Source organism: Pan paniscus, chromosome 1 (assembly GCF_029289425.2).
Source record: "Pan paniscus chromosome 1, NHGRI_mPanPan1-v2.0_pri, whole genome shotgun sequence".
Lineage (NCBI taxonomy): Eukaryota > Metazoa > Chordata > Mammalia > Primates > Hominidae > Pan > Pan paniscus.
In genome coordinates, this window is record NC_073249.2 from 199,590,744 (window position 1) to 199,604,883 (window position 14,140).

Sequence of the window (14,140 nt, forward strand, 5' to 3'; positions counted from 1 at the left end):
GAGCCCCTCTGCCTGGCTGCCCAGTCTGGAAAGTGAGGAGCGTCTCTGCCTGGCCGCCATCCCATCTAGGAAGTGAGGAGCGCCTCTTCCCGGCCGCCATCACATCTAGGAAGTGAGGAGCGTCTCTGCCCGGCCGCCCATCATCTGAGATGTGGGGAGCGCCTCTGCCCCGCCGCCCCGTCTGGGATGTGAGGAGCGCCTCTGCCCGGCCGTGACCCCGTCTGGGAGGTGAAGAGCATCTCTGCCCAGCCGCCCCGTCTGAGAAGTGAGGAGACGCTCTGCCTGGCAACCACCCCATCTGAGAACTGAGGAGCCCCTCCGCCCGGCAGCCGCCCCGTCTGAGAAGTGAGGAGCCTCTCCGCCCGGCAACCACCCCGTCTGGGAAGTGAGGAGCGTCTCCGCCCAGCAGCCACCCCGTCCGGGAGGGAGGTGGGGGGGGTCAGCCCCCCGCCCGGCCAGCCGCCCCGTCCGGGAGGTGAGGGGCGCCTCTGCCCGGCCGCCCCTACTGGGAAGTGAGGAGCCCCTCTGCCCGGCCAGCCACCCTGTCCAGGAGGGAGGTGGGGGGGTCAGCCCCCCGTCCGGCCAGCCGCCCCGTCCGGGAGGGAGGTGGGGGGGTCAGCCCCCCGCCCGGCCAGCCACCCCGTCCGGGAGGGAGGTGGGGGGGTCAGCCCCCGCCCGGCCAGCCGCCCCGTCCGGGAGGTGAGGGGCGCCTCTGCCCGGCCACCCCTACTGGGAAGTGAGGAGCCCCTCTGCCTGGCCACCACCCCGTCTGGGAGGTGTACCCAACAGCTCATTGAGAACGGGCCAGGATGACGATGGCGGTTTTGTGGAATAGAAAGGGGGGAAAGGTGGGGAAAAGATTGAGAAATCGGATGGTTGCCCTGTCTGTGTAGAAAGTAGACATGGGAGACTTTTCATTTTGTTCTGTACTAAGAAAAATTCTTCTGCCTTGGGATCCTGTTGATCTGTGACCTTACCCCCAACCCTGTGCTCTCTGAAACACGTGCTGTGTCCACTCAGGGTTAAATGGATTAAGGGTGGTGCAAGATGTGCTTTGTTAAACAGATGCTTGAAGGCAGCATGCTCGTTAAGAGTCATCACCACTCCCTAATCTCAAGTACCCAGGGACACAAACACTGCAGAGGGCCGCAGGGTCCTCTGCCTAGGAAAACCAGAGACCTTTGTTCACTTGTTAATCTGCTGACCTTCCCTCCACTATTGTCATATGACCCTGCCAAATCCCCCTCTGCGAGAAACACCCAATAATGATCAATAAAAAAATAAATAAAAATAAATAAATAAATAAATAAAAATAACTACAGGTGGCAATTAGAGTTACAGAGGATGTAATTGTTAAAACAAGCATAACGTCTGTCTACTTTAGACGGGATGGTCAGAGAAGGTGCTTCTGAAGACGTAACTGAAGCTGATCTCCTTAGGATAAGAAAGAGTCCGACAAGGGAAGAGCTGGGGACAGAGAATCTCAAGTAGAGGAAAGAGTAACGTGAATGCCCAGAGGCAGTAGAGACCCTGGACACCTGAGGTGGTGAGAAAAAGCTTGTGGGCCTAGAGGTAGTACAAAGGAGGGCAAAGAGGGAGGAAGGTGAGGGCGGAGTAAGCAAATGTTCCCAGTGGAGTCTGTACACAGACAACTGCCCTGGGCAGACAAAGGAGGTTGGACCTCTGCTGGAGGGAAAGAGCTAGGTCTGTAGAAGGAAACACTATAGGATGATGGGATGGGGGAGCGACAGGCTCCACTAGATGCCCCAGACTCTTACCGGATAAGCCCATCCTCAGCAGCACTCCAGAATGTGTTGGGCCACATGGGCGCTGTGGCGATGCGCTTCACCCGGTTTGTGTGGTCTCCAAACATGTGGATGGTCTCCTTTACTGTCAGGTCGTGCACATGCACCTTAGAGTCGGCTGCCCCCGTGATCAAGATGCGGTCCCCAGCGTGAGGCAGGAACTATATAGGAGAAATGAAGGAAGGGGTGGGTGGTAAGAGTAGAAATGGCCACGGAAGGAGGCTAGCCTGGATGTCTGCACCCTTTTCTCTCTCCATGTCAGATAAGAGAATGAGCCCATGCAGGCTGGGCGCGGTGGCTCATGCCTGTAATCCCAGCTGCTCAGCAGGCTGAGGCAGGAAAATCCCTTAAACCCAGGAGGCAGAGGCTGCAGGAAGCCAGAGGCTGCAGTGAGCCGAGATTGTGCCACTGCACTCCAGCCTGGGCAACAGAGCGAGACTGTCTCAAAAACAACAACAACAACAAAAAACAAAACAAACCCTTGAGGTTCAGCAGTAATATACAGCAAGATTGTGTTCAAGCCCAAGTCTGTCTGACTCCCACATGCCCTACTTGCCTCATTATGACTACTTAGTAACCTAGAGATTAAGTAATAAATTAGTCCTGAAGTGAAAAAGACTTTGAGTGTTTAAGGGAATGGGTGTGTGTGGTTTTTTTTGTTTTTTTTTTTTTTGAGACAGCGTCTCGCTCTGTCACCCAGGCTGGAGTGCAGTGGTGCAATCTCAGCTCACTGCAACTTCCACCTCCTGGGTTCAAGCGATTCTCCTGTGTCAGCCTCCTGAGTAGCTGGGATTACAGGTGTGCACCACCATGCCCAGCTAATTTTTGTATTTTTAGTAGAGACAGGGTTTCACCATGTTGGCCAGGCTGGTCTCGAACTCCTGACCTCAGGTGATCCACCTGCCTTGGCCTCCCAAAGTGCTGGGATTGTAGGCATGAGCCAGAATGCCCTGTTGGGAGTGAGTGTTTTAAATTAGTTTGACTGCTTCTGAAAAACAATCTGGTAATAGTAACAAAGATTAAAAACAATTTCTATTTTTTGACTCAAAACTTCCACTTCCAAGAAATAATCCAGACCAGGCGTGGTGGCTCATGCCTATAATCCCAGCACTTTGGGAGGCTGAGGCGGGCAGATCACAAGGTCAGGAGATCCAGACCATCCCGGCTAACATGGTGAAACCCCGTCTCTACTAAAAATATAAAAAAATTAGCCGGGCGTGTGCCTGTAGTCCCAGCTACTCGGGAGGCTGAGGCAGGAGGATGGTGTGAACCCAGGAGGCGAAGCTTGCAGTGAGCTGAGATCGCGCCACTGCACTCCAGCCTGGGCAACAGAGCGAGACTCCATCTCAAAAAAAAAAAAAAAAAAAAAAAAAGGAAATAATCCAAAAAGAAAAAAGGGACCTGGTCAGAAATGCTTGGATGCCTCTTATAATAGCAAATATTGGAAACAGCTCAAATGTTGGACAATAGGGAAGGGCTGAGCATCAAGAGGATACATCTCTATGCAGTATTTATTAAAAAAAAAAAAAAAAAAAACCGGCCAGGTGCCGTGGCTCACACCTGTAATCCCAACACTTTGGGAGGCCGAGGTAGGCGGATTACCTGAGGTCAGGAGTTTGAGACCACCCTGGCCAACATGGTGAAACCCCGTCTTTACTACAAAAAAAATTAGCTGGATGTGGTGGTGTGCACCTGTAATCCCAGCTGCTCGGAAGGTTGAAGCAGGAGAATCACTTGAAGCCGGGAGGTGGAGGTTGCAGTGAGCCGAGATGGCATCACTGCACTCCAGCATGGGTGACAGAGCAAACAAGACTCCATCTCAAAAAAAAAAAAAAAAAAAACCACCATCCTGATAAAGGCAAGAACAAAATACTCCAGATGACATCTGATAAGAAAAAAACAGCTGCAACCATAGCTTCAAATAATGAAAAAAGAAAGTATGCAGTTCTGGGCTGGGCGCTGTGGCTCGCACCTGTAATCCCAGCACTTTGGGAGGCGGAGGCAGGTGGATCACCTGAGGTCGGGAATTCAAGACCAGCCTTACCAACATGGAGAAACCCTGTCTCTACTAAAAATACAAAAAATTAGCCGGGTGTGGTGGCGTATGCCTGTAGTCCCAGCTACTCGGGAGGCTGAGGCAGGAGAATCGCTTGAACCCGGGAGGCGGAGGTTGCGGTGAGCCGAGATCTTGCCACTGTACTCCAGCCTGGGCAACAAGAGCGAGACTCTGTCTCAAAAAAAAAAAAAAAAAGAAAAGAAACAAGAAAGAATGTAGTTCTATCACATAACTTTGAGGATAAAAAATATTTGGGAGTGGTGTTGAATTCTCGTGTGAGTTCAAAAAATTGAAATATCTTTTTTTTAAAATTGAAAAGTTCCTCCCTACCCACAACAAGGCTGAGTGGTAGTGTTGGGGGAGGGGCAATGTCCTACACTGAAACAGCTGATGTCCCACACTTGACTTTAAATGTTCACAAAGAACAACAATTCACTCTTTCCACATAGGCTTCTCTAAGGGCCATTAGAACAAGGTCTAGCCAGGCACTGTGGCTCATGCCTGTAATCCCAACACTTTGGGAGGCTTAGGTGGGTGGATAACCTGAGGTCAGGAGTTCAAAACTGGCCTGGCCAACATGGTGAAACCCTATCTCTACTAAAAATACAAAAATCTGCCAGGTGTGGTGGTGCACACCTGTAATCCCAGCTACTTAGGAGGCTGAGGCACAAGAATCGCTTGAACCCAGAGGCGGAGGTTGCAGTGAGCCAAGATTGTGCCAACTGCGCTCCAGCCTGGGCGACATTCAGAGTAAGACTCACCCTCAAAAAAAAAAAAAAAAGACCAAGGTCTAGATGAAATAGACATGATTTAATTATTTTAGGGACAACCAGTAGTCTTTAATCCTGTCTAGAGACGGCATACACTCAATGCACAGCAGAAATAAACTGGGGAGCCCTTGTCATGATCTTGTGGCTGCTGCCACACGCATCACACACCATAGTCACCACCAGGGGGAGCGCATGAGTTAAATACATATACATCTGCAGTGTTTCCACTACCTAAAGAAAGAAGAATCCTTTTCAGGTTGTTTTTTTTTTTTTAAATAGAAGAGGAGGCTGACAGTCTGCATGTAAGTGCCGTTCCCAAGGTCTTACCATTAGGGAGTATCAAGACCATTATGAAATTCTGGTGTTAGAAATCAATGTCTTGTGCTCTGATGCTAAACTAATGGCTTAGGTCCCCTTCCCCAGGCCTGACTGTGCAGACTAAAATTGGACCTAAACTCTTTGCAGGGGAAGAAAGCAGTTTCCGTTAGTCATGTAAGAGGTAAATCATCATTGTTCTGTCTCTAAAGGCGAGAATCATAGCTTGAGAAGAAAAAAGGGTTTAGGAAAACAAGTAGGTTTGGAGCTATCATATTGTTCAGGTATCTTGTAATTCCTCTTGATATTAATTACGAAAATATTTCTTAGAATAGTGAGGGTTTCCGAAGGACAACTTCATTCTCACATCTATCCATTATAGAATCTCAGAGCTGGAAAGGCCCTTCCTTGCAGGCCATTTCTTCCAACTTTAAATCTTGGAGATAAAGCACCTGGCGAGTGGACAAGTGCAGGGATAGGACATTTACTCATCTCCTCCAGGGGCCCATTCTACATTTTTCAAAGAGCTCTAAGCATTAGACAGTTCTTTCTTTCCTCAGGCCCACATTTAATTCTGTGGACTTATAGCCACTAGTCCTAGGTCTGTTTTCCACAACAAAAAAACATGTCTCATGTCATTTCCAGGGCTTCAACAGAGCTTCAAAGGTCTGAAGACACTTGTAAGTCCCCTTCTCACCTCTCCTCCGCTCAACTCTCCTCCTCCAACAAATCAAAATATTCATTTCCTATGAAGGGGTAGAACAGATAAAAAGCACTGGGCACAGACTTTATTTTTATCAATTATCTCATTGAACTGTCACATCAACCTTGTAGACTGTTATTTCCTTTTAAAAAAATTAATTTGTTTACAAATCTGGGAGATTTTCCTTCACTGCTTCCTTTTTTACAGATGAGCAAACAGGCTCAGACAGGTCAGGTGATTTGCCCAGGTCACACAATGCCCAAGAAGCAGATAAGGGAGTCAAACCCAGGTATGCCTGCTCTCTAAGTTCATGTTCAGAACCATACCCCCACCACTACCATTCACATAAAGATAAATTCATCTAGAATTGGCTGCTTAGCTCTAAAAGAGGAAGAAGAACATGGAAGAGAAATGAGGTTTCAGGAATCACCAACAGATACTTAGATCATAAGGTTGTCTGTGACCCTAGACGGTATATGGGACACACACATACCAACATGGCGTGGCCACAGCCCAGTCACTCTTGTGCTTGCTCTGTGGCTTGTGCTTGCTCTGTGGCTTGTCCTGCTCACCTTGACAGAGAAGATATTTGCGGTGTGTCCCGTGTGCATGGAGAGCAGCTTCTTGTGGTGCAGCGGGTCCCACACAATCGTGTGCTGGTCATCGGAACCAGAGGCCAGCAAGCTGAAAGCAGAGTGAGGGATTGTGATCTCTCCTCAAATTCCTAGGCTCCCTTTCCCCATCCCATGTTCTCAGTTTACAAGGAGTTAGGTTACAGAATTTGAAGAACAGTAAATGTCACAGAATTTAAGGTTGCCTTGTAAACAGCTGATTCTCTTCTATTTTGTCCTGAGAAATTTTCATTATTCTTTTTTTTTTTTGAAATGGAGTCTCGCTCTGTCCCCCAGGCTGGAAGTGCAGTGGCGCGATCTCGGCTCACTGCAAGCTCCGCCTCCCAGGTTCACGCCATTCTCCTGCCTCAGCCTCCTGAGTAGCTGGGACTACAGGCGCCTGCCACCACACCCGGCTAATTTTTTGTTTTTTTGTAGAGACGGGGTTTCACTGTGTTAGGCAGGATGGTCTCAATCTCCTGACCTCGTGATCCACCCGCCTCGGCCTCCCAAAGTGCTAGGATTACAGGCGTGAGCCACTATGCCTGGCCAAGAAATTTCTATTATTCTTAAACACATTGGCTTATTAAAAAAACAGGGTTTTGGGCCGGGCGCGGTAGTTCATGCCTGTAATCCTAGCACTTTGGGAGGCTGAGGCAGGTGGATTGCCTGAGCTCAGGAGTTTGAGACCAGCCTGGGCAACATGGCAAAACCTCGTCTCTACTAAAAATACAAAAAATTAGCCAGGCATGGTGGCGCGTGCCTGTAGTCCCAGTTACTTGGGAGGCTGATTAAGGAGAATCGCTTGAACCTGAAAGGCGGAGGTTGCAGTGAGCCAAGATCACGCCATTGCACTCCAGCCTGGGTGACAGAATGAGACTCTGTCTCTAAAACAAAACAAAACAAAACAGGGTTTGGATGGTCATCCAACTTTCCATCTATCTGAGATTGTTTAATTGTGTTGAAAATTATGGGCTAAGCTGAAGAACGGCAGACAGCAGCAGTCTCTTTTCATTTGGGTCCAATCTTTTCCTTGGATCCTTGCTGTTCCACCCTCCTTACTTCCTTCCCCAGCACCCTTCAGGTGCTCTAGCTCATACTTACTCTCCTTTCTCATTCCACTCCAGACAGTTGACACATCCTGAGTGACCCTGGGGGGAGCAAATGAAGAGACAGGAAGAGAGTTGGTTAGGGGTTCTCCTGGGGAACTCAACACCAAGAAGTGGAACTGAACAGGTAAACCAGTCTTTCCATTTTCAACATTTTCCAAGTGCATGTGAGTGGCCAAAGTGGACTTAAACTGACTAGCGTCTTACAATATATAAAGTACTTTCATATTTGTGATCTCACTTGATACTGGGCACTTCTGAGCCATAAAGGACAAGTTTCATTGATCCCGTTTTGCAGAAAAGTAAACTGAAGTTCAGAGAGTAGAAAGCAGTAAAAGTGAGATCCAAACACATTTCTGCTTTTACCATTAGAAGGAGTATGTCAGCCAGGCACAGAGGCTCACACCTGTAATCCTAGTGCTTTGGGAAGCTGCCCAATCTGCTTTGGGCAGATTGCTTGAGCTCAGGAGTTGTAATCAACCTGGGCAACATGGCGAAACCCCATCTCTACAAAAAATACAAAAATTAGTTGGGTGTGGTGGCATGTGCCTGTAGTCCAAGCTACTCGGGAGGCTGAGGTTGGGAGGATGACTTGAGCCTGGGAGGTGGAGGTTGGAGTGAGCTGAGATCGCACCACTGCACTCCAGCCTGGGCGACAGAGCCAGACCGTGTCTCAAACAAAACAAAACAAAAACAGAAAAAGAGATATGTCTGAAACAGTACCTTCAAGGGATACCCTCTCAGTTACAGAAAATTTGCCAGGAAACATTCAATCCAAGGACAGCCAATTAACCAGAAGGCTAATCTTTTATTCACCCAGCATTTTTTTTTTTTTTTTTTTTGAGACAGAGTCAGGCTGGAGTGCAGTGGCACGATCTCAGCTCACTGCAACCTCCGCCTCCTGGGTTCATGCCATTCTCCTGCCTCAGCCTCCTGAGTGGCTGAGACTACAGGCGCCCGCCAACACGCCAGGCTAATTTTTTGTATTTTTAGTAGAGACAGGGGTTTCACCGTGTTAGCCAGGATGGTCTCGATCTCCTGACCTCACGATCCGCCCGCCTCGGCCTCCCAAAGTGCTAGGATTACAGGCGTGAGCCACCGCGCCGAGCCTCACACGGCAAATTATTCATCAAGCACCTACTGCATGCCAGGTACTGTTCAGATGCTGGGGGTACAGGAGTATAAAAAACTCCTTGGATCTTCCAGAGCTTAATTCAAATAGGTAGAGCCTGGTGCAGTAAGGTAAATTAGGTCAGAGTCTTTATCTTGGGGATTTGAAAAAAAAGAGAGAGACTCTGTCTCAAAAATAAAATAAAATAAAAATAAGAAAAAGAAAAAGGAGAGAGATACCAAACAAACCCAGAAAAAAACAGCAATGTCAGGCTTTAGGAAGAGGCTTAAAGGATCTTTGAGAACATTTTCTGACTTTCAGGCAAAGCCTGTGATCCAGTTTGTGTGGCTACACATAAGGACCCTCTCTTAACTACAACCCAGTGAGATTCATCATATACACATTTAACGTACCTGCTGACTTCAGGCCTAAACCCTTGTGTAATGAGGCTCAACCTAAAGGGTCAATGTCAAAGAGCATGAAAGTTACAGATATTTAATGAAGCCTCCACAAAAAATGCCAACTAGGAAAGACAGGAAGCAGACAGCCAAGTGCTTCTCTCTAACTTCTTAAAAAACAGCATGAATGAGTCTGAACAAGCAAGATTTAGATTAAAATCCAGCAAAATTAACAGAACACTTACTAAATGCCAGGGTAGATGCTAAGCTTTCACTTTTGTCAATTTATTTAAGCTTCACAATACACATACTTATTACCATGTATTAAGGTTATGTAGGTGCAATATTTTAACAGAATGGAGTAAGTTCTGACAGCAAATAAAACTTTAAAAAATTCCTCACTCACTCTCCATTGACTTAATGATATGTTGTCTTAAAGTCAGAATGATTTGAATATCCAGACATTTCCATAAAATCTTTTCTTTTGTTCCTTCTTTAATCCAGCTCAATGTTTTCTCAAATTTTAGTGTGCCTAAAAATTACTTATATGGAGTAGTAATAATTATAAGAATAGGTAAACTTAGCTTACTATGTGTCAGGCCCTGTCCTAAGTACTTCACATAATTACCCTTGAAAATCCATTAAGTTGTCCATAAAATACAACAAATATCATTTTATGTGTACAAGCTGTATTTCCTTGAGCAAGTTCTTTAACCTCTCTGTGTCTCAGGCTCTACATCAGTAAAAAAGATAATAATTGTAGATAGCCTCATAGGGTTGTTGTGGGAAATGAACAGTATTTGTAAAGCAATTTGAGTGGTTACTTTGATAGCTGAGTGGCAGAATCAGAAATAAAATCCAAATATGTCTTTTCCATTGCACCAAGAGAGTTCAAGACTTACAGCACAGGCTGGGCATGGTGGCTCACACCAGTAATCTCAGCACTTTGGGAGGCTAGGCAGGAGGATTGCTTGAGCCCAGGAGTTGGAGACTAGTCTGGACAACATAGTGAGATGCTAGCTCTACAAAAATTTAAAAAATTAGCCAGGTGTGGTGGCGTGCACCTGTAGTCCCAGCTACTGGGGAGGCTAAGGTGTGAGGATCACTTGAATCCGGGAGGTGGAGGCTACAGTGAGCCATGATCATGTCACTGCACTCCAGCCTGGGCAACAGAGCAAGGCTCTGTCTCACAAAAACAAAAACAAAAAAATCCCAAGAAACAAAAAATGTAAGCACAGCCCAATGTGAACTATATTGGAGAAAGAAAAATCCTCCTAAAAGTCATGAAAAGGAGCGATTATATTTCTGGTCGGGCTCCAGCGATCCTCCCACCCCAGCCTCCTGAGTAGCTGGGACTAGAGATGCGTGCCACCACACCTGGTTAATTTTTGTATTTTTTGTAGAGATGGGGTTTTGCCATGTTGACCAGGCTGGCTGGTTTCGAACTCCTGGGCTCAAGTGATCTGCCTGTCTCAGCCTCTCAAAGTGCTGGGATTACATGTGTGAGCCACTGTGTCCGGCCTTAATTCAATCTTCTAACAATTATTCAAGCACCTATTATATACTAGGCATTCTTACACATGCAAAGGTTGTTGTGGCAATTAAGAGAACTCTAGTAGGGTAAGAGAGAAAATAAACACACATATAAATCAGTAAGATGAATTCAGATGGTACTAAGTGTGATGAATATATGTTATTTATTTTTATTTTTTGAGACAGTGTATTACTGTGTCACCCAGGCTGGAGTGCAGTGGCGCAATCTCAGCTCACTGCAACGTCCACCTCCCAGGTTCAAGTAATTCTCTGCCTCAGTCTCTCAAGTAGCTGGGGTTAGAGGCACGCATCACTGCACCTGGCTAATTTTTGTATTTTTAGTTGAGACGGGGTTTTGCCATGTTGGCCTTGGCCTCCCAAAGTGCTGGGATTACAGGCATGAGCCACCATACCTGGCCTGGATATACTTTAGATATAGTGGTCAGGGAAAGCCGCTCTGAGGAATTAATATTTGAGGTGAAATCTGAATGCTGAGAAGTAGCAAGTTACACAAAGATGTGAAGGAAAAGCATTTCAGGCATATGGAATAATGAGTATAAAAATAATAGGCCTGATAATGCCAAAGAAACAGAATGAAAGCCAATGTGGTTAGAGCATTGTGATGAAGGGGACAGAGTAAGATGAGCAAGATGGGCTCAGGGAGGTGAGCAGAGGCCAGATCCTAAGGGTGTTTTACAGGTCATGGCAAGAAGCTTCATGGGGCCAGGAATTGTGTTGGTCTTATTCACTGCTATATTATTTTCCCAGTGTCTAGAACATTTCTGTCATATAGTAGGCATTCAATATTTGCTTGAAAATATGACTGAATTAATGAATAGTTCCAAGTTCTGCCCTCTGGTACTTCAAAGCATGAGTTTACTCCATCATCTAAAGCAGAGGTCAGCAATCTTTTCTGTAAAGGCTCAGATAGTAAATATTTTAGGTCTTGCAGGCCATATGGTCTATATCACTACTACTCAATTCTACCATTGAATCACTAGAGCAAACATAAGCAATACATAAGTGAGTATGCTGTGTTCCCATAAAACTTTACTTATAAAAACAGGTGGCAATAAATTTGAATTTAAAGCTCATATGGGCCAGGTGTGGTGGCTCACGCCTGTAATCCCAGCACTTTGGGAGGCTGAGTTGGGCTGATCATTTGAGGTCAGGGGTTTGAGACCAGCCTGGCCAACATGGTGAAACCCCATCTCTACTAAAACACACAAAAAATTAGCTGGGTGTCATCATGCATGCCTGTAATCCCAGCTACACAGGAGGCTGAGGCAGGAGAATCGCTTGAAACCAGGAAGTGGAGGTTGCGGTGAGCCAAGATCATGCCACTGCACTCCAGCCTGGGCAACAGAGTGAGACTCTGTCTCAAAAAATTTTTTTCAAATTAAAATAAAATAAAGCTCATATGGAAATACCAGAGACCCAGAATAGACAAAACAATCTTGAAAAATGAACAAAGTTGAAAGACTCATACTTCCCAATTTTATAACTTACTACAATGCTACAGCAATCAAAACAGTGTGGTACTGGCATAAGAATAGACATTTAGATCAATGGACTAGAGTTGAGAGTTCATAAATACATCCTTAAATTTACAGTCAATTGATTTCTGATAAGAGTATCAAGACAGGCTGGGAACAGGGGCTTGTACCTATAATCCCAGCTATTTGGGAGACTAAGACAGGAAGATCACTTGAGACTAAGAGTTTGAGACCAGCCTGTGCAACATAGCCAGACTCCGTCTCTTAAAAAAAAAAGAGTGTCAAGCAATTAAGTAGAAGGAAAGAATAGTCTTTTTAGCACATGGTGCCAGGACAAGTGGATGTCCACATGTAAAAGAATGAAGTTGGATCCTTACCTCACACCATACATAAAAATTAATTCAAATGGATCAAAGACCTACATATAAAATCTAAAACTACAAAACTCTTAGAAGAAAACACAGGTGTATATATTCATGACCTTGGATTAGGCAATGTTTTTTAAGACACAACACCAAAAGCACCAGCAACAAAAGAAAAAAAGTTTAATTGGGCATGGTGGTGTGCGCCTGCAGTCCCAGCTACTCAAGAGGCTGAGATGGGAGGATTGCTTGAGCCTGGGAGGGTAAGGCTGCAGTAAGCCATGACTGTGCCACTGCACTCCAGTGAGGGTTACAGAGACAGATCCCATATCAATTTAAAAAAAAAAGATAAAACATAAATTGAATTTCATTAAAATTAAAACTTTTATGCAAAGTCACCATTTAAAAATGAAAAGACAACACACAAAGGAAAAGAAACAAAATTTCAAATCATACATATCTTATAACTCAACAATAAAAAAGGGCAACCCAATTAAAAAATGAGTGAAGCATCTGAATAGACATTTCTCCAAAGAAAATACACAAATATGACAACAAGCACATGAAAACATGCTCAACATCATTAGTCATTAGGGAAATGAAAATCAAAACCACAATGAGATACCACTTCACACCCACCAGGAGGGCTATAATCAAAAAAAAAATTTTTTTTTCTTTTCTTTTTTTTTTTCGAGACGAAGTCTTGCTCTGTCACCCAGGCTGGAGTGCAGTGGCGCAATCTCGGCTCACTGCAATCTCCTCCTCCTGGGTTCAAGCAATTCTCCTGCCTCAGCCTCCCAAGTAGCTGGGACTACAGGTGTGTGCCACCACACCTGGCTAAGTTTTGTATTTTTAGTAGAGATGGGGTTTCACTGTGTTAGCCAGCATGGTCTCAATCTCCTGACCTTGTGATCTGCCTGCTTCGGCCTCCCAAAGTGTGGGATTATAGGCATAAGTCACCGCGCCTGGCCTATAATAAAAAATATTGATAATAAGAAGTGTTGGCAAGGATGCAGACAAATTGGAACCCTCACACATTTCTGGTGGGAATGTAAAATGGTGGTACCACTTTGGAAAACAGTTTGGCAGTTCCTCAAAAAAGTTAAACACTGAGTTACCATATGACCCAGCAATTCCACCCTTCGGTATATACCAAGAAAAGTGAAGAAAACATGTCCACACAAAAACTTGTACATGAATGTTCATAGCAGCATTATTTATAATAGCCAAAAAATAGAAACAACCACATGTTCCACCAACTGATGAATGGATAGACAGAATGTGGTACATCCAAATGATGGAATGCTATTTGGCCGCAAAAAAGAGAAGTACAGATTCATACTATAACATAGATGAATCTTAAAAGCATTATGCTAAAAAGCCACACACTTTATAATTTCATTTACGTGAAATGTTCAGAATAGGAAAATCCATTGCAACAGAAAATAGATTAGTGGTTTCTGGGGTAGGGCCAGTATGGGAGAAGGAAGTGACTGCTAAGATGGGTAAGAGGTTCCTTTTTGGGGTGATGAAAACATCCTGGAATTAGATAGCAGGGATGGTTGCAAAACTTTGTGAATATAGTTTGTGAATAGTCAAAACCACTCAATTAAATAAAATAACAAACAAGCAAACAGGCGACATTCCGGATTTGGCCCACTGGCCACAAATTGCTGATCTGGATTTAAAGGACAGTCCTCACGAAAGGAAATCTCTCACAAAGTCAGATCCCCGCTCCATCTTTTTCTTTCTTTTTTTTTTTTTTTGAGACAGAGTCTCACTCTGTCGCCCAGGTTAGAGTGCAGTGGTGCAATCTCGGCTCACTGCAACCTCCGCCTCCTGGGTTCAAGCAATTCTCCTGCCTCAGCCTC

General features: G+C 45.3%; 1 protein-coding gene across 3 annotated transcripts in view; it reads right to left on the reverse strand.

Annotated features, from left to right (window-relative positions):
• The window catches only part of WDTC1 (WD and tetratricopeptide repeats 1), a 73,524-nt gene that overhangs the window by 18,746 nt on the left and 40,638 nt on the right, over positions 1-14,140 (reverse strand). For all 3 annotated transcript variants that reach the window (XM_034959143.4, XM_034959141.4, XM_034959145.3), the window contains exons 4-6: positions 7,365-7,411; positions 6,222-6,333; positions 1,779-1,966 (exon numbers count right to left, since the gene is read on the reverse strand). In XM_034959143.4, the coding sequence (XP_034815034.1) occupies positions 1,779-1,966; positions 6,222-6,333; positions 7,365-7,411 (347 nt within the window). The remainder of the gene's footprint in view (positions 1-1,778; positions 1,967-6,221; positions 6,334-7,364; positions 7,412-14,140) is intronic.